This window comes from Triticum aestivum, chromosome 3B, assembly GCF_018294505.1.
Source record: "Triticum aestivum cultivar Chinese Spring chromosome 3B, IWGSC CS RefSeq v2.1, whole genome shotgun sequence".
Classification (NCBI taxonomy): domain Eukaryota; kingdom Viridiplantae; phylum Streptophyta; class Magnoliopsida; order Poales; family Poaceae; genus Triticum; species Triticum aestivum.
In genome coordinates, this window is record NC_057801.1 from 801,931,937 (window position 1) to 801,959,392 (window position 27,456).

A 27,456-nucleotide genomic window follows, 5' to 3' on the forward strand; every position below is an offset into this window, starting at 1 on the left:
AAGCAAGGTGAAAGCCTTTTTCGACGAGTCACAATATAGGACAACATCCACGATAGGAGGGGTCATGATGTAAACCCACATTTAAGACTTCTTTTACACTGGAGTAACATGGGCATTCTTAAATGAAGAACAACATGACGAAGAATCAGAATTAAATTCTGACGAATATAATCAAGTTGCGAGAGCAAAATAAGACATTATCCCGTAACACATAACATACAACAAAAACTCCGGTTTCACTTTCCCTGTCCATATTTAACTTCATTTACCTACTCACTGAAAATATATCCTGCTAAAAGATAGTACTATTTAAGAACGGCATTAACCACCAAAGTAAGTTTATCTTATTATGAAGAGCTAAGACAGAACACATTGGAAGATTAGCCATGCATGCAAGCCAAATCCAATCACCGAGCTCAACCACTGGAAAATTTTGCGTTTTAATCACTCTCCGAGCCTCCGTCTGAACCAGCAAAATCAAATGCAAGTACTACTAGGGCTCCTCCTCCACCTCCTCCTCCTCCAAAAAAGAAAGTTAGGGTTTGTGCCTCTCGCCGGCGCCAGCGCAGGTCCGCCTCGTCTTCGGTGGCCCTAGGGCCATGGAGGCGCGGTGGATCCTGGCAAGGGCCAGCGGGAGGGCTTCGTTTTTAGTCGTTTTTTTTAATCTTGTTAGGGTTTGTGTCCTACTCAGGAAGGCGAGACGGCGGCGGCTCCCTGAAGATGGAATAAAGGTCTCCCCGCCTAGCCCCCGTTCCAGCGGTGCGTCTACCATCGTTGGTGGGCGTGTGAAGGTGTGTCTGCGACATATCTATCTTTGGTGGATTTGCTCGGATCTCATCGTTGTTCGTCTACGTTCGTGTGTCTTCGGTTTAGATCCTTCCGATCTACGTTATTTTTCATCGGCGGCGGTTGCTGTTCTGGGGTGCTGGTCCTATGGGGCCTTAGCATGACGACTTTCCGACTGTCTACTACAACAAGTTGTTCCCGGCTCCGGCGATGGAGGGGCAATGACGGCGGCGCGCCTTCGGCTCGCTTCGGTGCTTGTAGTCGTCGCTAGGTGGTCTACGAATCTGGATGTAATTTTTATTTCTGGTATTCGTTGTACTGCCATGATTGAAGATGAATAGATTGGAAGTTCTTCCGAAAAAAAAAATGCAAGTACTACTACCACCGCCATATGCTTGGCTGCTAGGGTGAACAACGGTTGGCTTGAAGCCTTCGCAGCCGTAACAATGCCCTAGAAAACAAACACACAAAAAAAGAGTGAGACAAATATACTAAACATAATAGGTTCCAGCTAACGCAAACCTTACGATTATATGCTATTGTGGATATATAGATAGCATGCATATAACTAACTGGAAGCCTAACAAAGTAGGTTTGAGCATCTCAAAAATGCCATTTTTGCTTGACTGCTTCTTCATGTATATTTACATCCATTAAGCAGAAGGACATATGATCTAGAGGAATAACTGACAGTTTCAACAAATGTTCGTATTATTTGCAGGATTGTTCAATTGCCAAAGGTGACACTATGTAGCAGGAAGGGCATGCGATAGTTTCTACGAGTTTATGGCATGGACAGCATATATCCATGATTTGGTCTGCAAGAAGTACTCTTTTGGAATTGCACCTAAGTAAGGCAGGACAAAGAAAAAGAAGGAATTACATATACACATCGAAATTAGAAAACATCAATCTCTGGCAAGTACGTACCGTTATCATGTTCTCCAACGATACAGCACAGGACCACATTCTTTTTTTTTTAGAACGAAGGCTCAAGGAGAGCCCGGCTTTGAATTAACAAAGCCATCAACCGGCCAGGATTACATGATCACCAACTTACAAGGAAAGCAAGAAGAGAAACAAGCGGCTGATACAGGGAGCAAAGCGAAACAGACTCAAAGGCAGTAGCGATAGCGAGAACACGCCACGCTGCCGCCAACACCCTGCAGGACGGCCTACACCAACCGGACAGGCTACGGACTTGAGAGGATGCACCACCGTGCAAGCTTCGTGATCGTAGCCAAACTCGAAGACAGCACTGACACTCCTCTGGAACTGCCACTGCAAAGGGCCCCTGCCCTCTCATCCTGGCTCGAAGGATGCCGCACCGGCAGGCGGCAGCTCGGTTCACCCTTGAACCCAGGGGAAGACGTCCAACCTGCGCATGAAGAAAGAACTAGGAGCAGACCTGCTAGCACAGATCACACTCTTCCGAGCACCATTGTCGTCCGCGGTTAAGCCACACCGAAGGGCAAAAGCTGTCGGCCACAGACGCAGCAACAAGGGCAACAGCGATGAGCCACCGAAGAAGAGGCATTGAAGCGCCGAGCCAAGCTGCCACCCGCCCATCACGCCCACAACCCGACTCTCTCGCCGCCCCTGCGATCCCCGGACTGCGCCTCCAAGAAGGAACACGACACGGATGTGTCGTCGCCGCCCGAATCAGGGGACCTAGGCTTTCACCTAGCAGGGAGCGGAAGGAGGGGGAGAAGGATCCTCACCACAGCCTCCAGGGAGGGGTACAGCGCCCAGGGCGTCGCCTGCGATGTGGCTGCGCCGGCCAGGGGTTTCCCCCGGAACCAACCCCACTCGATGAGATCCGCGCCGCCGACGCCCGGGAGGACCCGGATCCGGCGATGGAAGGAGCAGATCGGGGGCGGAGAGGGTGAGATGCATCTGGCGACAGCCGCCGCCCAGGGGAGGCCGCACACCAGCGCCCGTGGACCGGCGCCTCCTCGTCCCCCGCGAGACCGAGGGCGACGCCTCACCAGCTCCGGCCGGAGTGGCCCGCCGCCCGGGCCACCCGACGCTCTCCGCCCGGGGACGCCGGCCCGGATGCCGAGCCCTCCACGCGAGGTGGAGCCGCCAGATCCCCCGCCGCCACCTTCATCGGTGTCGAGCGCACGCCGGCGCACACCTCTGGCGGCGGCGGAGGGTAAGGGGAGGGGGGAAGGAGGGGTGCGGCGGCGGCGATTTAGGGTTTCCCCCAAGTCGCCTCGGTGGAGACGACGCGGGGGCGGGGGGTATCGGTACCAATTCTCCTGAACAGGTTTAGCCAGGACCACATCCTTCTCGCCATGGAAAGCGGAGTTGACCTCAGAGAAGAAGAGCTTGGTGCTGTCGGCATCAGCAGAATGGTGACGATCCTCTGCTTGCTTAGCCGTGAAGTTGTAATTGATGCAGCCCCCTCCAAACTCCCAAAACTCACGGATCACTGGAACCTCCACCAGCTCAAACTGAAAAAAAAAGGTACAGTTATAATAGAGCATTGGGTTAACACACAATACACCCACCCACCCACACGCACCCACACTCTCTTACGAGAGAGGGAGAGAGGAGATACCTTGGTGCTGTTTGCTCTGTTGTACTTACGCAGGCAGGGCTACCTTTTGCATGGTGCCGTCCAGTCTTTTGCCTAAACGTGACTCTCTTCTCACGGAGTGCATTCCTTACCTCCAGCGCTTTATTTCCTCTGCCTCGGTAAACACTCCTCTTCCTCACCAAAATCAGCGCCGTACTCCCCATAATCGGGTTGAGAGAAAGTGAACCGAAACCTAAATCCGTGTTCCTCCATGTTGTCACCTTCTGGGGTGCTCCTCTCCTTGGATAGCGCGTGTGTGCCCAGCGGTGGCTTACTTGTATGCGTGCGTATGGACACGAAAGGCATCGAGAATCATGTGAATTACTTTCCCCTCCAGCAGTCTCTCTCTCGTTCTCACCTACCTCCTGTTCTTCCTCCTCACCCCGATCCCCTTCTTCCTCCAGATCCCAATCCTATCAGGGCGTGACACAGTTCTTCTCCTCCACGTCATGGCGGACAAGCGCAGGCAAGGTTTTGGTTACCGGTGGAAATTTCGAGATTTCCTATGGTTACCGTGTATTTCCATGTCCCTCGGTAAATCCCCATACGGAGCAAAAAATACCATTTTCTTGAAATTTTTGAATTTGAACGCTCGATTTATAGTGAAGTACGTAAGATCTAATTAATGCCATGAGAGTTGGTTCTGACGTGTTGGTAGCAACATAGTTCCTGTTTTCAGAGGCCTCTGGTTCGAATGTTCATTCATTCACTTATTTGAATTCAAAATTCAAATATAAAATTCATTTGAAATATTCTCGGTATTTCTCGGTAACCGTGGTAACCTTACCGGTCCCCCTTGGTAAAATTGCATCATTTGGTAACAAAAACCTTGAGCGTAGGAGCTCGCGGAGAGCGCCAGACCACCGATGACTCGCCATTGGCAATGTTGTGGTTGGAACACCATGATGTGTCGGCGCAATAGCTTGCGGAGAGTGATTCCTCGGTGTGGCGGTTGGCCCGCTGAAGCACGGGCTCGACGCGAGCCATTGGCTTCGAACAGGAGGTCGAAGGGCCGGTCGGAGGCACCACCGCCGCCGCCGCCAGCGTCCCTGCGGGAGGCAGAGCGCCAGAGAAGGAGATGGAGGCATCGGAGAAGTGCAGCTCTGCCACTCATCATCTCCCGAAATCGCATGGATGCGTCTATGCACCCCCCCACGGTCAAGGCCGCTGACGCGCCATGCTTCTCATGGCACTTGAGGCCGCCGCCATTGTGGCCTGCTCCTCGTATTTCGGTAGCCGCCGCCAGGGACCTGTCGTGCTTCTCCCGCCGAGGCTGTGACGGGATCTGCAGGACTCCTCTTCGCACGGCAACCGCCTATGCAGGGGGCTGGATGATGTGGTCGCCAATCTGAGTCGCACGGCTGCCGTAGGACCTGGCCCTCTCCATTGACGCCGCTAGTTTGCGGAGCTCCTCGTAGCGCGGTTGTTGCCGGTGCGAATGTGGGGGAGAGGGATCCGCCGGCGCCGGATGTGCGAGTGAGTGAGAGCGATGCTAAACTTAGTGAGTCGGGGGGTGGGAGGGGGCGACACAGTGGGAGAATAAGAGCATCTCTATCAGACTCCTTATAAACCCGTGAACCATAAAATTCCGCCGACTATACGGGCTCGGCCATTTTTTGGCCATACCAGAGCCCGTATAGTCACCCGACCCGTAAAAGATTTTACGGTGCCTGCAAACCGCCCACCGCATATGGTATATCTATGGGTTCGCGACGTCGATACAGGTCGAAACCCTATCCCTCCGCCGCCGTGATTCCCCAATCCCCTCCCCTATTTTCTCACCGCCGATGAGTCAAATCCGTCGCCACAAGCCACCATGTGGCGTGGATGTGGAGCTCGGGCTGCAGCTCCGGCGGCAGCAATGACCCCGAGCACCAGTGGTGTGTCAGAGTGGACTGTGCGAGGAAGAGCACGGTGAATAAGTACAACAACCGCGGCCTACAGCCGCCGCCGTCGCTCCTCCGCCGCCAGATGGAGGAGTACGACCGCCGGTAGGCTCGTCTGTCCTCCGGCGCAGGCAACTCCTTCGCCGACGGGTCGAGTTCCCGTACGCCGCTCCTCATGCCGGTGAAAAGGGAGCTAGAGGAGCTCCTGGTGCTCCGCGCGCTAAAGCTAGCTCGAGGCGCAGCCGGTGCGGCCGACCAGTGGCGTCATCGGGTGGAAGAACTTCATCCTCCCAGCGGAGGCGGACATATTCAAGCGTGCCATTGCCGCGTGCAGTGCGCAGGAGGAGAAGGAGGTGGAGCAGCACCGTCGATCTCTTGCCGAGCTCGATGACGTCGTCCTCGACCAGGCGCTCGTGAAAGGGAAGGAGTTCGTCGACGACCAAGAGGCATGGCGCCGTGAAGCCAAGGCGCGAGACGACATCTATGTTGACCTCGTCTCCAACAACGACGACTGAGGATGTCTGTCACCGCACTCGGATGGCTCCAGTGAGCCAATTTTTGGCTGTAGGGTTACGGTGGCCGCCTCTCCTACAATCTATTTAGTGCAATTTAGTCTATGTATGAAGTATGTATGATGATCAAGAACTATGAAGTCGTTTTATTTCTGCCGTGATGTCCTGAATTCAAAATTTACAGGTTTATTTTTGGTTTCTGTACTTTCACGAACGTTTTGAACCCGCATCCGAGACAACGAACGAACTGTAAATTTAGTTTACAGGTTTGCGTTTTAGGAGGTATGCTAGAGATGTTCTAAGGCCTTGTACAATGCTAGGTGCTTAGTGAGATGCTTAGAAAAATAAACCGGATTTTTCTGAAGCATCAATGCTTATTTCAATAGAAGAGACGCCTAACTAAGCGTCTATCATGTACATGCTTAGAGAAAGCCTGGTTTATTTCTCTAAGCACCTCCTCTAAGCACATTGCATTGTATAAGGCCTAAGGAGTGTTCACCGTTCACCCCGTTCGCGACCGCCCCTTACATTTCCGAACGGAAGAAAACGATGACGCGACTGGTTTTGCAGGTGCCAAGGATGCATGTTTTGATCCAATGGTCCAAGACGGTTCAACCCAAATCCTATAGAACCGACGTCAGTTTTTTTTTTCATTTCCGTAAAACTAAGACAGGTGGGAGAGGGCTGGTGCCATAAGATCATCAACTTGGGCCCTTGGATCTTAATCCGTTGGTCCGAAATAAAATAAAATTTGAAAACTACAAGTCAAAGTTTGTCACATAGAAGAATTCTGAAAAAAATGGCCAACCGTGGACTGTTTTCGTAACGGAGTCGAAGACGAGCCCGAACCGTAGACTGTTATATATGGCCGGAACGAAGAGAATAAAGAAAGAAATTGAACTCTAAGGCCGCCGATATATAATCACGTACTAGGACTACCGAAGGGCAGCGACATAAACGGGGATACTGTAACCGCCGGTTCATCCATCGATCTGCTGCGGCCATGGAGGGCGACGCCGTACTACGGCAAAAGTTCTTCAAAATACTCCTGCCGGGCTCCTTCGAGTCTAGCTTGGTAAGCGCCGTCGCCGTCCAATCTACAATTAATTAATCAGTCCGTAATCTGCTGCGCTATACCTGACGATTTGTCGCCGTTGCCTGCAGTCTCTGCCGCCCAAGTTCGCGGCGCGCCTGGACCGGCCGCCGGTGCTCGCCGTCGCCACGCTGCGCGACCCCACGGGCCGGTCGTGGCACGTGGGCCTCGTCCGGCACGGCGCCGCGGGCCTGCGCTTCGACGGGAGGGGGTGGCGGAGCTTCGTCGCCGGCTGCGGCCTCTCCGCCGGCCAGCTCCTCGTCTTCGACCACCTTGGCGACCTCGACTTTGCCGTCGAGCCCTTCGACACGTCTGGCTGCAGCAGCTACTTCGACGGCGAGCGTGGCAGCACGACGAACATCGACGACGACGACGCTGCCCCCGACGTGGAGGAGTCCGGCAGCGATAACCACCACCACGGGCGGTCCCCCTCACGGTCGTCACTGCCGGCGACGACCGGGACAAAGAGGAGGAAGAAGCTCTCGCCGGCCAACGCCTCGCCGGCCGGCTCCTGCGGACAGTCGTCGTCGGACGATGGGGCGCTCCGGCTGGGCATTGAGCAGCCGTTCCATCTGCAGTACATGGAGCTGACCAAGACCTTCTGTGCCCGCGTGGGATGGGCCGAGTCGTGCACCGCGGAGCTGAGCGTGGCCGGCCGCGGCGACCGGCGATGGGAGGTGTCTGTGAGGGTCGGCAGCAAGGGCGGCATGATCATGGCGGGCTGGGAGGGCTTCGCGTGGGACAACGGCCTCAGGATCTCCGACGTCTGCGTCTTCAGGCCCGCTGACACCGGCGATCAGGTGGTGCAAGCCAAGTGCTGAGGGAATCGTCGTAGTCGTGAGCAATCAATCGCCGGCGACCTTTATTAATTCGTGATAGAAAAAGCTGCAATGTGTTGCGTTTGTGGAATTGGATTTTGGATCAACTCTTCTGATTTCACTCACCCTTATGGATCCACTAGGAACTAATATTGAATATTTCACGATCAATCAGGGTAAGGATACCAGCATTGGGTTGATGTGTGTGTCGGCTACCGCTGTATGTTGTTCGGTTGTTGCTTTATATAGTATATAATAAAGTTTGTACTATATACTTTTTTGCGGGTTTATTTATGCTATACTACGACAGTGCCATTGCAACGGGGTATAAATATTCTAGACGTTAGCTCGTGATTGAACTGCCCATATATGTTTTAAAAGGTTTTTTCGCTTAAAATAAAGCATCAAGAGGATACAGACATTATGAGCACACAACCGGCCTCTGGCACGCTCCTCGCATGCGAGATTGGTTTGATGGGCCTCCGGGGCTTGAGGTTTTGTTGGAGTTGTGTACTCCATGCTTTCCCTCAGCGTTCATGGTTTTGTGTGTCGGTTCCTATGGAGGAGGGGCATCAGTGAAAGTTGCGTAAGGCTTTGGTCATTAGAGGCAATGACGACATCTCTTGACGTTTGCTTCCGCGCCCCTTCTCTCTAGATCAGACAATAACCTCACCTTTGTGGGGGAGTGGTTCCCCGCATCGTGAGGTGTGTCGAGGCCCTCTATGAAGACATGTGCTCATCATCTGGATCAAGAGAGCCCCTTTAGTTCTTGTGCTTATCTTAGCTTGGCCATTTGTGGTTTTATGGTAGTTGGAACCTCGAGCAGGATTGATGTGCGTGTGGGCTACCATTGCATATTGTTCGGTTGCTGCTTTACAAACAATGAAGCAAGGTGAAAGCCTTTTTTGACAAGTCATGATGTAGGACAGCATCCACGATAGGAGGGGTCATGATGTAAACCCACATTTAAGACTTCTTTTACAGTGGAGTAACATAGGCATTCTTAAATGAAGAACAACATGACAACCAAGAATCAGAATTTAATTCTACGAGATTATGAGTATATCAAGAAATTACATGGAGAATCACAAAGAAAAATTTCTGACAAACATAAAAGAAGTTAAAAAGAGGTCTGCTAGGGTAAGCAAGTTGCGAGAGCAAAATATGACATTATCCCGTAACACATAACATACAACAAAAACTCAGGTTTCACTTTCCATGTCCACATTTAACTTTATTTAATTACTCACCGAAAATATATCCTCCTAAAAGATATTTAAGAACGGCATTAACCACCAAAAGTACATTTATCTTGGCATGAAGAGCTAAGACAGAACACATTGGAATATTAGCCATGCATGCAACAAAAAATCCAACCACCGAGCTCAACCACTGGAAGATTTTGCATTTTAATCACTCTCTGAGCTTCCGTCTGAACGAGCAAAATCAATGCAAGTACTACTACCACCGCCATAAGCTTGGCTGCTAGGGTGAACAACGGTTGGCTTGAAGCCTTCGCAGCCGTAGCAATGCCCTAGAAAACAGACACACACAAAAAGAGCCAGGCAAATATTAACACAAATAAACAAAATAAATTGCAGCTAACACACAAAAAGAGTCAGACAAAAAATAACACGAATAAACAAAATAGATTGCAGCTAACGCAAACCTTATGAGTACATGCTACTCTGTTGATATAGATAGCATGTATATAACTAACTGGAAGCCTAAATAAGGAGGTTTGAGCATCTCAAAAATGCCGCTTTTGCTTAATTGCTCCTTCATGTATATTTACATCCATTAAGTAGCAGGGCATATGATCTAGAAGAATAACTGACAGTTCCAACAAAGGTTCTATTATTTGCAGGATTGTTCAATTGCCAAAGGTGACACTATCTATGTAGGAGGAAGGGCATGCAAAATCAGTAGAATTGATAGTTTCTATGAGTTTATGGCATGTGGACATCTTATATCCAGGATTTGGTTTGCAAAAAGTACTCTTTAGGAAATGCACATACGTAAGGCGGGATAAAGAAAAAGAAGGAATTGCATATATATACAGAAATTAGAAAACAGCAATTTCTCTGGCAAATACGCACCATTATCATGTTCTCCAACGATACAGCATAGAACTACATCCTTCTCGCCATGGAAAGCGGAGTTGACCTCAGAGAAGAAGAGCTTGGTGCTATCGGCATTAGCAGAATGATGACGATCCTCTGCTTGCTTAGCCGTGAAGTTGTAATGGATGCAGCCCCCTCCAAACTCCCAAAACTCACGGATTACTGGCACCTCCACCAGCTCAAACTGAAAAAACTAGATGGAAAAGTACAGTTACAATAGAGCACTGGGATAACACACAATTCACCCACACTCTCTTACGAGAGAGGGAGAGAGGAGAGACCTTGGTGTTGTTTGCTCTGTTGTACTTACGCAGGGCTGCCCAGTCTTTTGTATGGTGCTGCCCAGTCTTTTGCCTAAACGCGACTCTCTTCTCACGGAGTGCATTCCTTACTTCCGGAGGTTTCCTCTGCCTCGGTAAACACTCCTCTTCCTCACCGAAATCGGCGCCGTACTCCCCATAATCAGGTTCAGGGAAAGTAAACTGAAACCTAAATCCATGTTCCTCCATGTTGATACCTTCAGGAGTGCTCCTCTCCTTGGAAGCACATGCAGCTCGGCTCCTGATGCATGGGGCACTCCTGTCCTTGGGAGCCCACCCAGCCCGACTCCTAATGCATCGAAAAATTATGATCATGTCATAGAAATGAGCAAAGACAACATAGCACGCTCTACCACTCAAAAATAAAGTTACCAGTATCGTTTTCCCATTTTTACTGTTATGATGTGTGGTGTGTCTCTCTGAGAGATGCGTGCAGAGTTTGTTAGAAACCGGTTACAGGAAATCAAAAACTTGAATAGTTTATCTCAAATTCGGATTTGGCATTGTGAATTAAACAGGTGCCAGGCGTGGATAACAGCTGCTACTGTCAACCAGAGCTTGCGAGCGGCTGTTATAGGAACGAATAGGTTCAGTACAATTCTTAGCCCATGATCCATGCAGCTAGCAGCGCAAGAAGAAAAATACAAGTAACCATGAAAAAAGTACTCCCTCCGTCCCATAATGTAAGATATTTGTAGTTTCAGAAAAGTCTTATATTATGGGACAGAGGAAGAAATTTGCAATGGAATGGACTGGCAACCTGAGGGGATTGAAGTTGCCGACCCAGCAAGGCCGCAATCACATTTCAACATAACCAAAATGATAACCGAGAGAGAATATATATTTTTACCTTGCGTACCTCCCCCTGGAAGCAGCGGATGAGACTGCAGCTTGAGCAGGATGGTGTTGCTTTGGCTCCTCTGGCAAATTCTCCTTCTGCCTGAACCAGAACATGCAAATAATTCAGAATTACTACAGCAGAGGCGTCCACACAATCTATGAGCCCAATGATTAATTCTACTGATCTACTATCCCGGAATTTCACTCGGAACCGTAGGAGATTAATTGTTGTCGGATAGGACACATGTGAGTGGAATTCGAAACGAATCGAATCCAAGCACGATAATGGCTACACCGGAAAGAAGGATGAGACGTACTGGGACAGCTTCGAGAGCTTGGGCAGCGGGCAAGGGGCGGCGGTAGCACGCTTTTCCTCGTACCTTGATAAAATAGCACATCTTTCTTTTTGTTTGATGAATGGCACACTTTTCCTGGTAAAATGGCACAAACTGACTTTTTTCTCAATTTTCAGGTATGAGCCTACATATCAGAATATATCGGACGATTTTGCCCTTTGTCCCTTTCTGCCATCCCGTCGTGATTCCTCACCGAGTGCTGTGACGTTGCCGGGCCTCCTACCCCACGGCACCACCTCACCGCGCGCCGCCCATTCCTATGGCGGAGGCGCCACCGTCCGCTCCCACACCGTGCCCGAAAAGGGCGCCACCGCGCCGTTGTACGCTGCCCTCCGGCTGCCTCCTCGCCGTGCGGGAGAAGAAGGGCGCCGCCACTTCAAGTTCCCCTGCAGCGCGTGGCGGTCCAGTTCGCTCCGTGGCCGTAGCGTGCGTTTGTTGTTTTGCTGGCTGGCGTTCCCCTGCGAGTTAATTGCACAGAAGTACCACAATTCGGGCATCACATGCAGATTGGTACCACGATTGCTAATTTTTGCGTGTCAGTACCAACATTGGTCTAAATTTTTACAAAAAAGGCTAAAAGGCTGATTTTATACGTATTGACAGTGTATCTGAGCGTTGGGGCCCGTCTGCCAGGTGCCGACGTGGCATATTTTTTGCAGAAAACCCCTTGGCTTTATATGTAATCACATAAATGCCCATTTTTTCACAGAAAAACCGTCATTGAGAGGGATTTTTCTTTCGTTCGCAAGATTTTCACGGACTTGTTCGCAAGTTTCCGGCGCATTGAACGAATAAATAACCGAAACGGAAAAAAGCGAGCGCGGACGATTCGAACCCGCGACCTGCAGGTGTGCGGCTGGGCGCGCTTGCCACTACGACACAGCGTCGCTGTTGACGTTATCCAGGCGAAAGTTATATTATACTAGCACGCACACGCTGGGCCGGCACCTGGGCCAAGCAAAGCCTGCAATATTTTGGCTGCTCACGCATGATCTGAGGGCGCACTCTCCCTTACTCGCTTGATAATTGATCGACTCGCAGCACTCGTAGCGAAAGCCTAGCAGGCTTAGATCTTTGTCCTCTAACTCATTGCTGCATTTCACTTTCAGCGTGATATCGAAATGCATAGGCCCAAAAAGAGTCACAGGAGCACGGGCAGGACCTGTTAATACTAAATGTGGATCCTGCATGCAACAACCACCAATTTGAGTAAACAATGAGAATATCTCGAATATTGGTATAAGAAAAAAGGAGAGCTGGTCATCAACTGTAACTTAATTTCCCTCGCAAAAAAAGCTGTAACTTAATTTCTGGACCCTTCAAACTAACAGAGCAAATTTAAACTAATAAGTAAAGTGAAGCCGGATAAGAGGTAAATTTTGAGCAGCACAATCAAGAGAAAACGTTACCATGCATTGGCCATAATACAATGTGAGGTGCATAAACAAATGGTGGCAGAAAACATTAGCCTAAATACGTTAGTGTAACATAAAAAAAAAGGAACTATAATGGTTGAGGGCTGCACATATAGCTCAAAGCATATTAACGAAAGCCATGTCTGCAACATTTGCTTTCCAATAACTTGCCACATTTTTAAAACATCTTGCAGCCAGATCCCATGAAGTACAATAAAAGACAACACTATTATCAAACATACACCAGGGGTTGTGAAGTAAAAACCATAACAGAGACATGGTACATACAATACGGCAACACTCAAGGACAGTAATAAAAAAGGCTGTGTTGCAAAGCTAGAAATAGATAAAATATAATGAATGTAAGAAATAATAACCTCCTCATTGATAGTTTGACAGTTATCCCTTTTGTGCTCAAAGATAATATTGCGAAGGTGATCCAGGTCATCCCTCACAGCAACGATGCCAAACACATTCAGCGGCCAATGTAAATCCCCATATATTTTCTCAACTTTAACTGAAAAGATCTGCATACTACGCTCGGGGTTAGTAACACCAGGCTTCGTCGGCTCGTCCGTGAAACACATAGCAGGGATCCGAGCTGCATGTAGTGGCAGGAGATTGCACTTCAATTAAAGAGATATTTAATCTATGCATGTGGTGACAGTAAATTGTGATTCAGTAATGTCCTACCTCTATCGATCTAGAACAATGGTGAAATCAAATATAGTAGGAACATCATTGTTCGAACATACAGCAAGATGAGATGCAATGGAATCATCAATTTATTGGAAATATACTGTTTAGTCGCTGATGGAAGATCAAACGAATTTCGATACGATAAAAGTTGGAGAAAGCAGCCTGAGTTTCTGATAGAGTAGAAACACTTTGTAACCAGCCCATCAGAAATGCCCGTTGGATAGATTTATTTTCAAATTATAGGAAACCCAAAAATGTTTAAATTCATGGGGGACAAACAGAAGAGGAGAAATTTTATTGTTCTGAACAAGAAGGTGCAGAATGAACTATAAGATCTAGAGGAGGAGACGAGAGTAATTAGGAGAGAGCAACTTGCACGTAGAGGGAAATATAAACTGGATCGGCTCAGTTTTGTGAGGATAATGAATACTATTGATTTCAACGGTGTAGCAAGAAGTGGCTGTTGGAGGGCAATAATTATACAACATGCTTTCACAGGGTAGCAAATGAGTGGCAACGAAAACATACTGTTTACTCACGGACGAAAGATGATGTGCGGATTGAAGGTTTGCCCAATATTGGAGATATTCTCATTGTCTACTCAAATTGGTGGTTGTTGCATGCAGGATCCACATTTAGTATTAACAGGTCCTGCCCGTGCTCCTGTGACTCTTTTTGGCCCTATGCATTTCGATATCACGCTGAAAGTGAAATGCAGCAATGAGTTAGAGGACAAAGATCTAAGCCTGCTAGGCTTTCGCTAGAGTGCTGCGAGTCGATCAATTATCAAGCGAGTAAGGGAGAGTGCGCCCTCAGATCATGCGTGAGCAGCCAAAATATTGCAGGCTTTGCTTGGCCCAGCTGCCGGCCCAGCGTGTGCGTACTGATATAATACGTCTCTCGCCTGGATTATGTCAACGGCGATGCTGTGACGTACTGGCTAGCACGCCCAGCTGCAGTCCTGCAGGTTGCGGGTTCGAATCGCTCGCCGGAAACTTTCAAAAAAGTCCGTGAAAAACTTGCGAACGAAAAAAAATTCCTCTCAATAGTGGTTTTTTTGCGAAAAAATGGGCATTTATGTGATAAAGCCAAGGGGTTTTCTGCAAAAATATGCCACGTCGGCACCTGACAGACGGGCCCCAACGGTCAGATACACTGTCAATACATATAAATACGCGTTTTAGCCTAATTTGCAAAAACCCGGACCAATGTTGGTACTGACATATAAAAATTAGCAATCGTGATACCAATCTGCATGTGATGACCGAATTGTGGTACTTTTGTGCAATTAACTCTTCCCCTGCTCGTTGCTGTAGTTAGCTATAGCTGGTCGTTGCTGTACTTGACCGTGCCTGCTCGCTGCTGTAGTTGCTAGCTTTAGCTGGGAAGTGGTGCTGCTTGAAGATAGCGCACTAAAAACTTTGTTTAGTGTTTATGGCTTAGCTTGAGCTGTTGTCACGTCGGTGAGGCATTAAAGAGAGATCAATAGAGAAGATGGGAGGAAACCTGTGACTCACTCGTGCGTTGAGGCGGCGGCCGCAGAACGGGTGGAGTGACTGGAGACGAGAAGAGGGGGGACAAAGCGCCGGGAGATAAGGGCAGTACGTCAGGGCAGATGCACGGCAAGGCAGCGGCGATGGAATTGGCGGCGTGTGTGGACACTGGATAGAAGCCGGCGAGGCGGCGGCCCGTCTTCCTCGCTCAGGGTCGTTTCCCTCTGTTTTGATCGAAACAGATCTCTAAGAGAGTCGATCGAACCAGTTGAAGGCAAAAAAGACCAAAGGGCAAAATCGTCCAAAATATTATAACATGTAGGCTCATACATGAAAATTGAAAAAAAAACAGTTTGTGCCATTTTATCTAGCCATGGAGGAAAAATGTGCCATTTAATCAAACAAAAAGAAAGATGTGCTATTTTATCAAGGTACGAGGAAAAGCGTGCTATTTTATCAAATTGCTCGGCGCCTTGGGGGGACGGCGACGGGGCGGTTGAGAAAGTGCAGGATGCACCTGTCGACGCCGCCTTGCCCTTGCGAGCCTCTCACTGCGCACTTGTCCAGATCGAGCTGCGACCAGCAGGGTTGCGGGCCCTTCCCCCAGTGGTCGTAGGCAGTCGGCTCCCGAAGAGGAGTGTGGAACGGGACGAAGCAGCCGTCCACAGACATGGTGGGGTGGCGCCGCCGGAGACGGGGACAGCGGAGGAGGTCAGCGGACGAATGAGGGTTTGTTTAATTAATTTAATTGGGGACTTTGTTGGGAACGACGAGGAGCCGGGAGCCGAGACACCTTTTATTTTTCAAATCAGTTTTCTCGCCTCCGGGTACAACTGGACAATTACAAATTACTCCCCCATAAAGAAATATAATAGCATTCAGATCATTAAAATAGTGATCTAAACGCTATCACGTGACATGTGTGACAATTCAAAAAAATTCAAAAAATAGTGATTTAAACGTTCTTGTATTTCTTTATAGAGGGAGTACCATTTAGATGGCCTTTGGTTTAATTTTTCTATAATCGGCGTTTTTGGTACTGGTGTTAGGTTTTATGTCCTCAATAATATATGATCATGTGTATCACTTGATGCAAAGCCCTAAGGTCATCCTTCTTTTCGACAAAAATGAGAGGAGGTTTAGAAAGTGGTGGATTGGCTAAAGACACCCATTGTGGGCTTAACAAGTTAATTGTACCATACTCTTAAATTTGTGACGCCACTTAGACTTAGGCACGCAAAAGATGAATTTAGACCCCGGACTACAACGAGTCATGTGTTTAATTTCTTAAATGTCACCTTTAAGAGCCTAGAAATTTCAGAAGTTCTTTTTTTGCAGCAAATGCGGATGTGGACAGTATAAATTTCTACTTCCTCCGTTCAGAAATAAGTTACTCATCATGTTACTTAAATTTGAATTAAAACCTATTTCCGAACAGAAGGGATATAAATTATACCTCGAACCATGGTCTACAGAAAAAAGATGAATACGTGGGTGAAAATGGATCTACTTTTTTCCTTTATAGACCCATAAACTTTGACTTATTTCTATGAATTCTAGGAACACATATCGAATCATGTTAGAACAGGACTAAACATAAATTTTGTGTTTTTGAAAATATGGGGCGCGGGTCAGAAAAAAGAGAAACCGCACTTGTATCCCGAACATCGCAATCCACAGACATAAAACCTGCCTACTCCCGGCTGATGGACTATAAGAGTGGGCAGAGTTTGTGGAGGAGCAAAAGAACTTACGACGAATCTCCCCGCTGATCCGCCATGGTCGACTGATTCCACGATTGTGTAAGTACGCAGCAGTTCAAGGTGTGAGATTATCTCTTTCGTAGGTCATATCATTAGGCATATATAAAAGTGGCCTCCTACTATAGGCTCCAAAACGGATGCGGTTTCCGATTCGTGCGCTCCCGCTCCCTCTTCTATCTACTGGAGTAAATACAGTTGTTTCCCTTTGAATCCGGCCGTAAAGATTCAGGACTCAGCTGCATATATATGCAAGTTCAACCCCCTTTTTTTCTACACGGATGCAAGTTCAACCCAGACAGCGGCCAGTTTCTATGGATCAACCAGATGATTTGTTAAAGGCGGCTGCTATGGATCAATCAGATGATTTCTTAGAAATCACCGTCTGCACAGCCGTCCGATCCATTCACGCATGGCATGACCCTTGCATGGTCTTCCTCTGCTTCGGCCTTCTGCAGTCCTGCTTGCGCTTGCGAACACGAAGCACCCCATGCCCCTTGACGGCGTCATGTATCAGGGGTGGCTTACACCCAGGAGCCCGGCCTCATCCATCACAAGGGGTCCGCCAGGTCCAGGACACGACGCAAATCCTAGGAGGCAAGACGACCTTCTTGACGCCCAAGGCTAAAGGACGGCAGCGCACCAGATTGCATCTATATTATATAAACCCTAGATATTTCATGTCTATAAAAAAGAAGGTCTAGGGTACTCATCAATCATCTACTCTCAGATAGAAGAATTCTCGGCAGCAATCTCATAAACCATTGTAACCCCTATTACGAGATATCCCTTCACTATGAATCATCAAAGCCAGCATGACGTAGGGTATCACTCTCCAGAGGCCCGAACCTCGCTAAAACCCTGGTGTGTACTCCGAATCTCCGGTCCATGACTTCCAGTTGCGCTTGGACCCCTACCGAGTGATCTGATGGGAATTTGCTCCGTCAGTTGGCACACCAGTCATGGCCAGCGCTGATATGTCTCCATTGTATCTACTTTTCCAAACACTTTTGCTATTGTTTTGTACTCTAATTTGCATGATTTGAGTGAAACTAGCCCGGACTGACGTTGTTTTCAGCAGAACTACCACGATGTTGTTTTTGTGCAGAAATAAAAGTTTTCAGAATCGGACTTAACTTGGCGGAGATTTTTCATGGAGTAAATAAAAAATATTGGAACGAAGATCTACCGAAGGAGGGACACCAGTTGCTCACAAGGCAACATGGCGCGCCTAGGCCCCCTAGGGTGCGCCCTGATGCCTTGTGGGGCTCACGAGGCTCCATCTGCTCTAATTCCAAATCTATAAATTCCTTTTCCCCGAGAAACAAATAAGAGAAGAAGTTTCATCGTGTTTTACGACGGAGCCACCACCGCCTACTGTTCTTCATCGGGAGGGCGGTTCTGGGGTCCGTTTGGGGATCCAGAGAGGGGGGATTCGTCATTGTCGTCATCATCAACCCTTCTTCATCAATAATTCCATGATGCCCACCCCCGGGAGTGAATAATTCATCTGTAGGCTTGCTGGGCGATGATGGAGTTGGATGAGATTTATCATGTAACAGAGTCAAGGGCTTGATCCCTAGTATCCACTATGTTCTGAGATTGATGTTACTATGACTTTGTGATACGTCTCCAACATATCTATAATTTTTTATTGTTCCATGCTATTATATTATCCATCTTGGATGTTTTATATGCTGTTTTATATGATTTTTGGGACTAACTCATTAATTTAGAGCCCAGTGTCAGTTTCTGTTTTTTTCTTGTTTTTGAGTTTTGCAGAAAAGGAATACCAAACGGAGTCCAAATGACTTGAAAATTTATGGTGATTTTTTATGCACCAGAAGAAGCCCCCGAAGCAAAAGAGTTGGGCCAGAAGAGCCACGAGGCCTCCACAAGGGTGGAGGGCACCCCCTAGTGCGCGCCCTCCGGTCTTGTGGGCTCCTCGTGGATCCAGCTTGACTTTTTCTCGACGCCAAAAATTCCTATAAATATAGAAACCCCCAGAAATAAACCTAGATCGAGAGTACCACCACCGCAAGCCTCTATAGCCACCAAAAACCAATCGGGGCCCTATTCCGGCACCCTGCCGGAGGGAGGAATCATCACCGTGGGCCATCTTCATCATTCCGACGCTCTCCATGACGAGGGAGTAGTTCACATTCGGGGCTGAGGGTATGTATCAGTAGCTATTGCTTTGGCATGATCTTGATGTACCACGAGCTTTGCTATTATAGTTGGATCTTATGATGTTTCTCCCCCTCCACCTTCTTGTAATGGATTGAGTTTTTCCTTTAAAGTTATCTTATCGGATTGAGTCTTTAAGGATTTGAGAACACTTGATGTATGCTTTGCATGTGCTTATCCGTGATGACAATGGGACATTCACGTGATCCACTTGATGTATGATTTGGTGATCAACTTGCGGGTTCTGTGACCTTGTGAACTTATGCATAGGGGTTGGCACACGTTTTCGTCTTGACTCTCCGGTAGAAACTTTGGGACACTCTTTGAAGTTCTTTGTGTTGGTTTGAATAGATGAATGAGAGATTGTGTGATGGATATCGTATAATCAGACCCGCGGATACTTGTGGTGACATTGGAATATCTAGGTGACATTAGGGTTTTGGTTAATGTGTGTCTTAAGGTGTTATTTTAGTACAAACTCTAGGGCTGTTTGTGACACTTATAGGAATAGACCAATAGATCGATCAGAAAGAATAACTTTGAGGTGGTTTCGTAACCTACAATAATCTCTTCGTTTATTCTCCGCTATTAGTGACTTTAGAGTGACTCTTTTTTGCATGTTGAGGGATTGTTATATGATCTAATTATGTTATCATTTTTTAGAGAACTTGCACTAGTAAAAGTATGAACCCTAGCTAGGCCTTGTTTCTAAGCATTGCAATACCGTTTTTGCTCACTTCTGTTACTAGTTACCTTGCTATTTTTATATTTTCATATTACAAAAACCTATATCTATCATCCATATTGCACTTGTATCACCATCTCTTCACTGAACTAGTGCACCTATACAATTTACCATTGTATTGGGTGTGTTGGGGACACAAGAGACTCTTTGTTATTTGGCTGCAGGGTTGTTTGAGAGAGACCATCTTCATACTATGCCTCCCACGGATTTATAAACCTTAGGTCATCCACTTGACCGAAATTTGATACTGTCCTACAAAACATTACGCATGGAGGCCCAACATGAGTCTACAAGAAGAAGGTTGCGTAGTAGACACCACTTTGCTATTATTAATATTTGTCACTAGGGTCCGAGTGTCATGATTTCATATTTGTCCCCTCTATGTTATCATGAATATATTTGAGTTCTTGATCCTATATGCTAGTTGTATGCACTTGTTATTATTCTGATCCGTAGACCCCAATGTGACAATAGTTGGGATACTCTCTAGGGATAACTGGAATTCGAGGAGCTAAAGTATTCACCCTGTGTTAATCCTTTATTTCAGTTCTCTATTAAAAGGAGGCATTCATATCCCTTAAATTTTCTTATGGACCTCGTTGCCACGGGAAGGTAGGACAAAAGATGTCATGCAAATTATTATTATAAGCATGTATGACTATATATGGAATACATGCCGACATTGAACTGATGAATTTGAAACTATTGTGTATCGCTCTAGGTTCTGACTGTTTATATGATGAATGTCATCCAACCCAAATATCCATCGTTGATCCAATGCCTACGCTTTGCTCATATTGATCTTTGCTAAGTTACTATTGTTGCTCCGGCTGTTAGAATGCACTACAAAACCGCTATTGTTACTGTTCCTATTATTGTTACTGTTATTATCAAAACTATCAAACTACTGTGTTACTAAATACTTTGCTACAGAAATATTATCTTCCAAATATGGTTGAATAGATAGTTCAACTGCTAAGGCTCATAAAAAATACCTCATATGTATCACACTGCATTTAGTCACATTGGAGAAATCCGCATGAAGAAATTCCATAATGATGGATTATGGAGTCATATGATTATGAATCATCTGACACTTGCAACTTCCATCCAAATAGTGAAGAAAACTAAAATACCATTCACAGGCCATAAAGAACGAGCAACAAAATAATTGGAAATATGCATATTGATGTATAGCGACTTGTGACGCCCCCGATTCAATCGTACAGTAATCACATACATGCAAAATATATACGATCAAGATCAGGAATTCACGGGAAGATATCACAACACAACTGTAGACACAAATAAAAATAATACAAGCTTCATATTACAAGCCAGGGGCCTCGAGGGCTCGAATGCATAAGCTCGAAACACAAGCGCCAGCGGAAGCAACAATATCTGAGTACAGACATAAGTTAAACAAAACTGCCTTAAGAAGGCAAGCACAAAAGCAATAACGATTGAAAAGGCAAGGCCTCCTGCCTGGGACCTCCTAACTACTCCTGGTCGTCGGCGGTCTCCACGTAGTAGTAGGCTCCAACGGTGTGGTCGTAGTAGTAGACGGGGGCAGCTAGCTCCTGGGATCCACCATCTGATCGCAGCAACCAGATATAAGGCAAAACAAGGTAGCAAAGCAACCGTGAGTACTCATCCAAAGTACTCGCAAGACTTAGATCTAAGCTAAGTATGCGTCGTATCAAAGGAATGAGGTTGTATCTGTGGACTGAACTGCAGAATGCCAGAAGAGAAGGGAAAACCTAGCCTGTCGAAGACTAGCATCTTCAAGCATCTTGCAGCATGTAGAAGAGTACATAATAGTATTTTATAATTAAAAAGCGTGTTGTAGTATTAATGCCTAGAGATCCTTCCTCGACTCCCTGCGAGAAAGCAATCCCGAAGCAACATATCCATCTCATATCTCAAGTATCCATTTATAGTTGTAATAGGTCAGGATACAACTCCGAGCGTCCATTACCGTGGACACGGCTATTCGAATAGATAACTTCCCTGCAGGGGTGCAGCACATTACCCAACACACTTGATTACTCTGGCTAGACACACTTTCCTAGGTCATGTCCGGCCTCGAAAGATCAACACGACATAGCCCTACCTAGGCTCCGTAGAGAGGTCCCCGCTGGTCAACAACCTAAGCACTCCGGGGTCTTGGGCCCATCTCCCTTTGCACTCCGGGTCGTTATGTGCAGGGTGAATACCAGCGCCACCTCTATCATGGATGGCACGATCCGACTGTGCCACAATGCCGAACTGGACGTCTGCGAGAGCTTTTAGAAGAAACGTACGACGCCGAGTGACCATAATTGGTCCCACGTGGAGGTTACTGCAAATAGGCCAGTGGCCAACTCAGATAAAATACCCAAACCCTTAGTGTATTGGGAGCTCACGGAGATAAGAAGAGACTCATGATCATGTGACCCCGTCGCCCTGTCTCGAGGAAATACGGCAAGGGCCAGGCACAACGCTCTCACTAGGGCGGTCTACCTGCCCGGCCGTGCCTCATCTTTATCCTCCAGGTCAACCCGACTATGCAGAGACTGTCAGGAACTCAGGTCCACCTCTACCGGGCTGGTACCGCCTGTCCCTTCAGTCCCAAGTAATAGTAACTATCACGGGTACCCCACGGTCAACCTGACTTCACATATCTCGTGGGTACCCCACGGGGCTGACCCGACTTTAACATGGGCCTGAGGTAAAGGTCAAGGTAACCGTGTGTCCAAAAGACCAAGGGGGGAAAACCCGAGGAATCACCCTCAAAGGATTCCACTCGATGTAATCGTCAAGATGAAATTGGGAGGAATCACCCTCAAGGTTCACACTTGAGGTGTTGCACGACAGAGTCTTATCGGGAGTGGTGAAGGAGGAATCATCCTCGACACACCACGACACTACAGAGTTATCACCCAGCGCGCCATATCTATAGCGCCCGTTGCAGATGCTTAGTGAGGACGAACACAGGATGCCCATTACAGTCAACATGCAAACTAACATGCAATCTGGCCGATGATCACCCCTATTGCGCCGTAGCTCCCTTGGTTCAACCCTTCGGCCATTAGCACTGTATCTGCGGAGAATCCATTTAGACGAAGAAGAGCTCGAACAATGCATTGTGGAGGACGAATTTTGCCGTTCAAACTACACCGACTGGCACAAGGCTACGTCACGCTCGATGAATTGTTGTTCTAATTACCCGAATCCATCTAATCATCTAGGTGCTCCATGTGAAACATTTTTAAGTTGTGAACTCTCTCACAAGCCCACAATTTACACTTCTTTTACGACGGAGCAATGCTCAACTTTCTTTACCGAAAAACAACAGAGCATCCAGAAATAATAACTCAATTCTACGAGATAACAATTATCTCAAGAAATTACATTGAGAAACACAAACAAACAAAAAATCACATAGATAAAAGAAGCCAAAAGGACATTTGCAAGGGTAAGCAAGTCACGAGACCAAAATATGACATTGTCCGATAGCACACAGCATGTGACGAAAACTCTGGTTTCACTTCCTGTGTCCACATTTAACTTTACTTACCAACTCACTACAAATATACCCCCTAAAAGATATTTAAGGAAGGCATTAACCATTTAACCACCAGAAGTGCAATTTTCTTGGCAAGAAGAGTTAAGACAGAATACACGGGAAGATTAGTCATGCAAGCCAAATCCAACCACCGAGTTCAGCCACTGCAAGATTTTGAGTATTTAATCACTCTCTGAGCTGCCGTCTGAACCAGCAAAATCAATGCACGTACTACTACCGCCGCCATATGCTTGGCTACTAGGGTGAACAACGGTTGGCTTGAAGCCTTCGCAGCCGTGACAATGCCCTAGAAAACAGACACACACAAAAAAAGAGTCAGACAAATATTAACACGAATAAACAAAATAGATTGCAGCTAACCTAAACGTTACGATTACATGCTACTCTGGACTTCTGAAAATATAGATAGCATGCATATTTACATCCATTAAGCAGCAGGGACATATGATGTAGAGAAATAACTGACAGTTTAAACGAACGTTCATTCTATTTGCAGGATGTTACAATTGCGAAAGGTGACACTATTCACTCCATGTAGCAGGAAAGGCATGCAAAATCACAAGGATTGTACTAGTTTCAACGAGTTTACTGCATGGACATCTTGTATCCAGGATGTGGTCTGGGAAATTAAAGTAATCAGGACAAGGAAAAAGAACGAATTCCACATATATATACATAAATTAGAATCTCTGTAGCAAGTACGTACCATTATCATTTTCCCCAACAATGCAGCACAGGAGCACATCATTCTCGCCATGGAAAGGGGAGTCTATTTCAGAGAAGAAGAGCTTGGTGCTGTCGTCATCAGCAGAATGCTGATCCTGTGGCTTAGCGGTGAAGTTGTAATGGATGCAGCCCCCTCCAAACTCCCAAAATTGACGGATCACTCGTACCTCCACCAGCTCAAACTGAAAAAGAAAGATTAAAAGGTACAGTCACAACATAGAACTCCGGGTTAACACTTAACACACACACACACTGAGAGAGAGAGAGAGGGAGAGAGAGAGAGAGAGAGAGAGAGAGAGAGAGACCTTGGTGCTGTTTGCTCTGTTGTATTTACGCAGAGCTACCTTGGCATGGAGGCGCGTGGTCTTTTGCCGAAACGCGACTCTCTTCTCACGGAGTGCATTCCTTACCTCCGGAGGTTTTCTCTGCCTCGGTAAACACTCATCTTCATCGTCCTCACCGAAATCCAGGGTGCCGTACTCATATTTGGGTCGAGGGAAATTGAACCGAAACCTAAATCCATGTTCGTCCATGTTGACACCTTCAGGAGTGCTCCTCTCCTTAGAAGCATAAGCAGCTTGGCTCCTGATGCATGGGGTACTCCTCTCCTTGGAAGCCCACCCAGCTCGACTCCTGATGCATCGACAAATTATGATCATGTCATAGAAATGATCAAAGACCATTTGGCACGCTCTACTGCTCAAAATTGAAGTTACCAGTATTGTTTTTCCATTTTTACTGTGATTAAGTGATGGTGTGTCTCTCTGAGAGATGCGTGCAGAGTTTGTTAGAAACCGGTTACAGGAAATCAAAAACTTGCATGGTTTATCTCAAATTCAAATTTGACATCACGAATTAAACAGCTGTCAGGCGTGGATGACAGTTGCTACTGTCAGTCAGAGCTTCTGAGCAGTTGTGATGTTATCATTTTCTGGAACGGATAGGTTCAGTACAATCCTTAGCCCATGATCAATGCAGCTGGCAGTGCATGAAGAAAAATTCAAGTAACCATGAAAACAGTAGTTTGCAATGGGCTTAATATTGGCAACCTGAGGGGATTTAAGTTACCGACTCCGCAAGGCCGCAATCACATTTCAACACCCAAAATGATATTGAACAGAGAACAGTCAGAGAGAGAGTCTTTTTTTTTTACCTTGCGTACCTCCCTCTGGAAGCAGCGGATGAGACTGCGGCTTGAGCAGGATGGTGCTGCTTTGGCTCCTCTGGCAAATTCTCCTTGTGCCTGAACCAGACCATGCCAATGATTCAGAATTACTAGTGTGAACAACAGAAGCAGAGCCGTCCGCACAATCTATGAAACCCAATGATTAATTCTACTTTGGCAAAATTTCACACAGAACCGTACGTATGAGATTGATTTTTCGAACAGGATGTGTGTTACACATGTGTGCCAATTTTCGTGATGAAATGAGATTTGTGGAGGCCTCGGCAAAAAAAGACAAAATCATGCTCGAAAAAAACTGTTTTTGGAAGCATTTTGGAGCATCGATTTTGTTTTTTTCACCGAGACCTGCATGAATGTCATTTTGCCATGAAATTTTGCACGCATGTGAAAAAGGCATCAATTTTTGCTGTAAAAAAAAATCAGATTTTTTGAACTTTTTAAATATATTTTTTGATTTTATTGTAGCAAAGGGTGCTTGTGCGCTCGAGCTCACAAACTAGACTTATTTATGTAAATCTTACAAAATAAAGTACCCTTTTGTAGCAGTATAAATCTTTTGTGTTAATCACTATCATGTTTTTCATGAAGCAAATGCCATCCAAAGTGGCTTTGAGTTAATCCATGTATTTATTTGGTCAGACTTTGTAGACTAATAATATAATAAAGTTGGATGTGTGCATCTTTGAATGTAGAGGCCGGGGGTTTCTATCTTCTGTTAAAAAAGTGTTATCAGCATTTACAACCGGACCTCCAAACTCGTTCCAAACGCCCGGACGGTCCTGGTCAGTGCACGGACATTTTTTGGCCACCCAACCGGGCTCCCCAAAGCCGTCACAAACGCTCGGCCGGTACTCCTCATACCTGGGCCATGTCTGAGACGGATATTGGACCCCCTGGACACGCCCGCAACGTTGGACTTACGGTTCGCCCCAGGTGGGGACACGGAGAGACCGTTGGTCTGACATGCGCCTCATCCGCCCCGCACCGCGTGGCGCCGCTCCGGCGTGCCGCCCGAGGAAGGTAGCCGACTATTCAACCCGGACGGCGGCGGCCCAACCCTAGCCCGCCCCACTTTTACCCCTTTCTCTTCTCCGCCGCCGACACTTCCACTTCCGTCTGCCGCTTGCCATGCCAAGGCGCCGGATCGCCGGATCACCACCTACATCATGCTCACTTCGGAGCAGAGGCTGCAGCTGCTTGAGGAGATCCGGGTAAGGCGGGCTGCTCGCTTTGCCGCCTGCCTTCCTTCAGATTCGGCGGGGGAGGAGGAGGAACCGGAGCCCATGGGCTCATGAAGGAGGCGGCCCAATGGTATCCAGGTCAAATAACATGGACACGGCATGGAGATGGGAGTATGTAACAACCGAAGCAACCTTGGAACAGCAAATATGTGGGGGCCCTTTTGAATTGAAAAGGAAAAAACAAATGATAACAGGCATAAAAAAATGCATGCACTTGGAGGAGGAGCAAGGAATTTACCACGAATCTCCCGGCCGATCCGCCATGGTCGACCGATATGATTCCCTGCAGATCGACTTGTGCGCACCCAATCGATCGTGAGATCGTATATGTATGCGGTTCTTCTTCTCTCTAATCTCAGGGCGTGAGATTGACCCACTGCTGGGTACGCAGGTCAGATTGATTATATAGGTATACAAGAGCGTAGCGATCGATCGATTAGATTCCAAAACGGACGCGGTTTCCGGTTTGTGTGCTGCCCTTCCCTCTTCTACGGGAGTAAATAAATACAGCTGCATCCGAGGTTCGAATCCGACTGCCCTTTGTTTGGTACAGTACGTACGTTTTTTTTTTCTTGCGAAGTTTCTTTTAGGGGTTTATTATACGTACGTACGTTTTTGTTGGAAAATACAAACACAAGTTTTAACACCTCCTCGGTCGTAGTGGGAGTGAAGCTGATGATTGCGAGTGAATTCGAAGTCTCGCGCTTTTGTCATCTTCTTCGCTGCGCCATCATCATTGTGTATTCAATGGCTGATAGGTCGGCACCTAGAGCAGTGACTGCGTCCCCTTATGGTGTCTTCCTTGTCTCTACTCTATTCTCTCCCGCGGGCACAGAAGGAGTGGCTTCGACACTAGTGACAACGCAGAAACTATTGATTGGAGTTGTTGCCGATGTGTAGATGTAGGGATATGCCTTTTGTCAATGTCGAGGTGACCGATCATGATGATGTGCCTGTGGTCAAGGTAGTCATGGTCAATGGTGTAATTGATGTGGATGAATAAGCCGCACTTATCCGGAGGCACATAAAAATATGTTATCCGGAGACCCGCTCCTCTTTTCAACCCTCGATCCTCCTCACGCGTGTAGGGTTCCACGAGAGACAGGTAGCGCCGCCGCCGT

The 27,456-nt window shown here is 47.2% G+C and overlaps 3 protein-coding genes across 3 annotated transcripts; 1 reads left to right on the plus strand and 2 right to left on the minus strand.

Annotated features, from left to right (window-relative positions):
- The first annotated feature begins 6,729 nt into the window (after positions 1-6,729).
- On the plus strand, positions 6,730-7,847 carry LOC123066699 (B3 domain-containing protein Os03g0212300-like). The gene is made up of 2 exons (XM_044489736.1): positions 6,730-6,840; positions 6,930-7,847. The coding sequence occupies exons 1-2, from the start codon at positions 6,769-6,771 to the stop codon at positions 7,677-7,679; spliced, it is 822 nt and encodes a 273-aa protein (XP_044345671.1). The 5' UTR covers positions 6,730-6,768; the 3' UTR covers positions 7,680-7,847.
- A 1,238-nt stretch (positions 7,848-9,085) lies between these two features.
- On the minus strand, positions 9,086-13,317 carry LOC123067956 (uncharacterized). The gene is made up of 8 exons (XM_044490516.1): positions 13,108-13,317; positions 12,331-12,499; positions 11,557-11,773; positions 11,277-11,390; positions 10,979-11,059; positions 10,081-10,360; positions 9,776-9,983; positions 9,086-9,210 (listed from the first exon to the last, which is right to left on the minus strand). The coding sequence occupies exons 1-8, from the start codon at positions 13,315-13,317 to the stop codon at positions 9,086-9,088; spliced, it is 1,404 nt and encodes a 467-aa protein (XP_044346451.1).
- A 9,840-nt stretch (positions 13,318-23,157) lies between these two features.
- LOC123066700 (uncharacterized) lies at positions 23,158-26,837 on the minus strand. Its single transcript, XM_044489737.1, has 5 exons — positions 26,574-26,837; positions 25,062-25,151; positions 24,214-24,541; positions 23,889-24,090; positions 23,158-23,468 (listed from the first exon to the last, which is right to left on the minus strand). The coding sequence occupies exons 1-5, from the start codon at positions 26,597-26,599 to the stop codon at positions 23,344-23,346; spliced, it is 771 nt and encodes a 256-aa protein (XP_044345672.1). The 5' UTR covers positions 26,600-26,837; the 3' UTR covers positions 23,158-23,343.
- Positions 26,838-27,456: the final 619 nt, after the last annotated feature.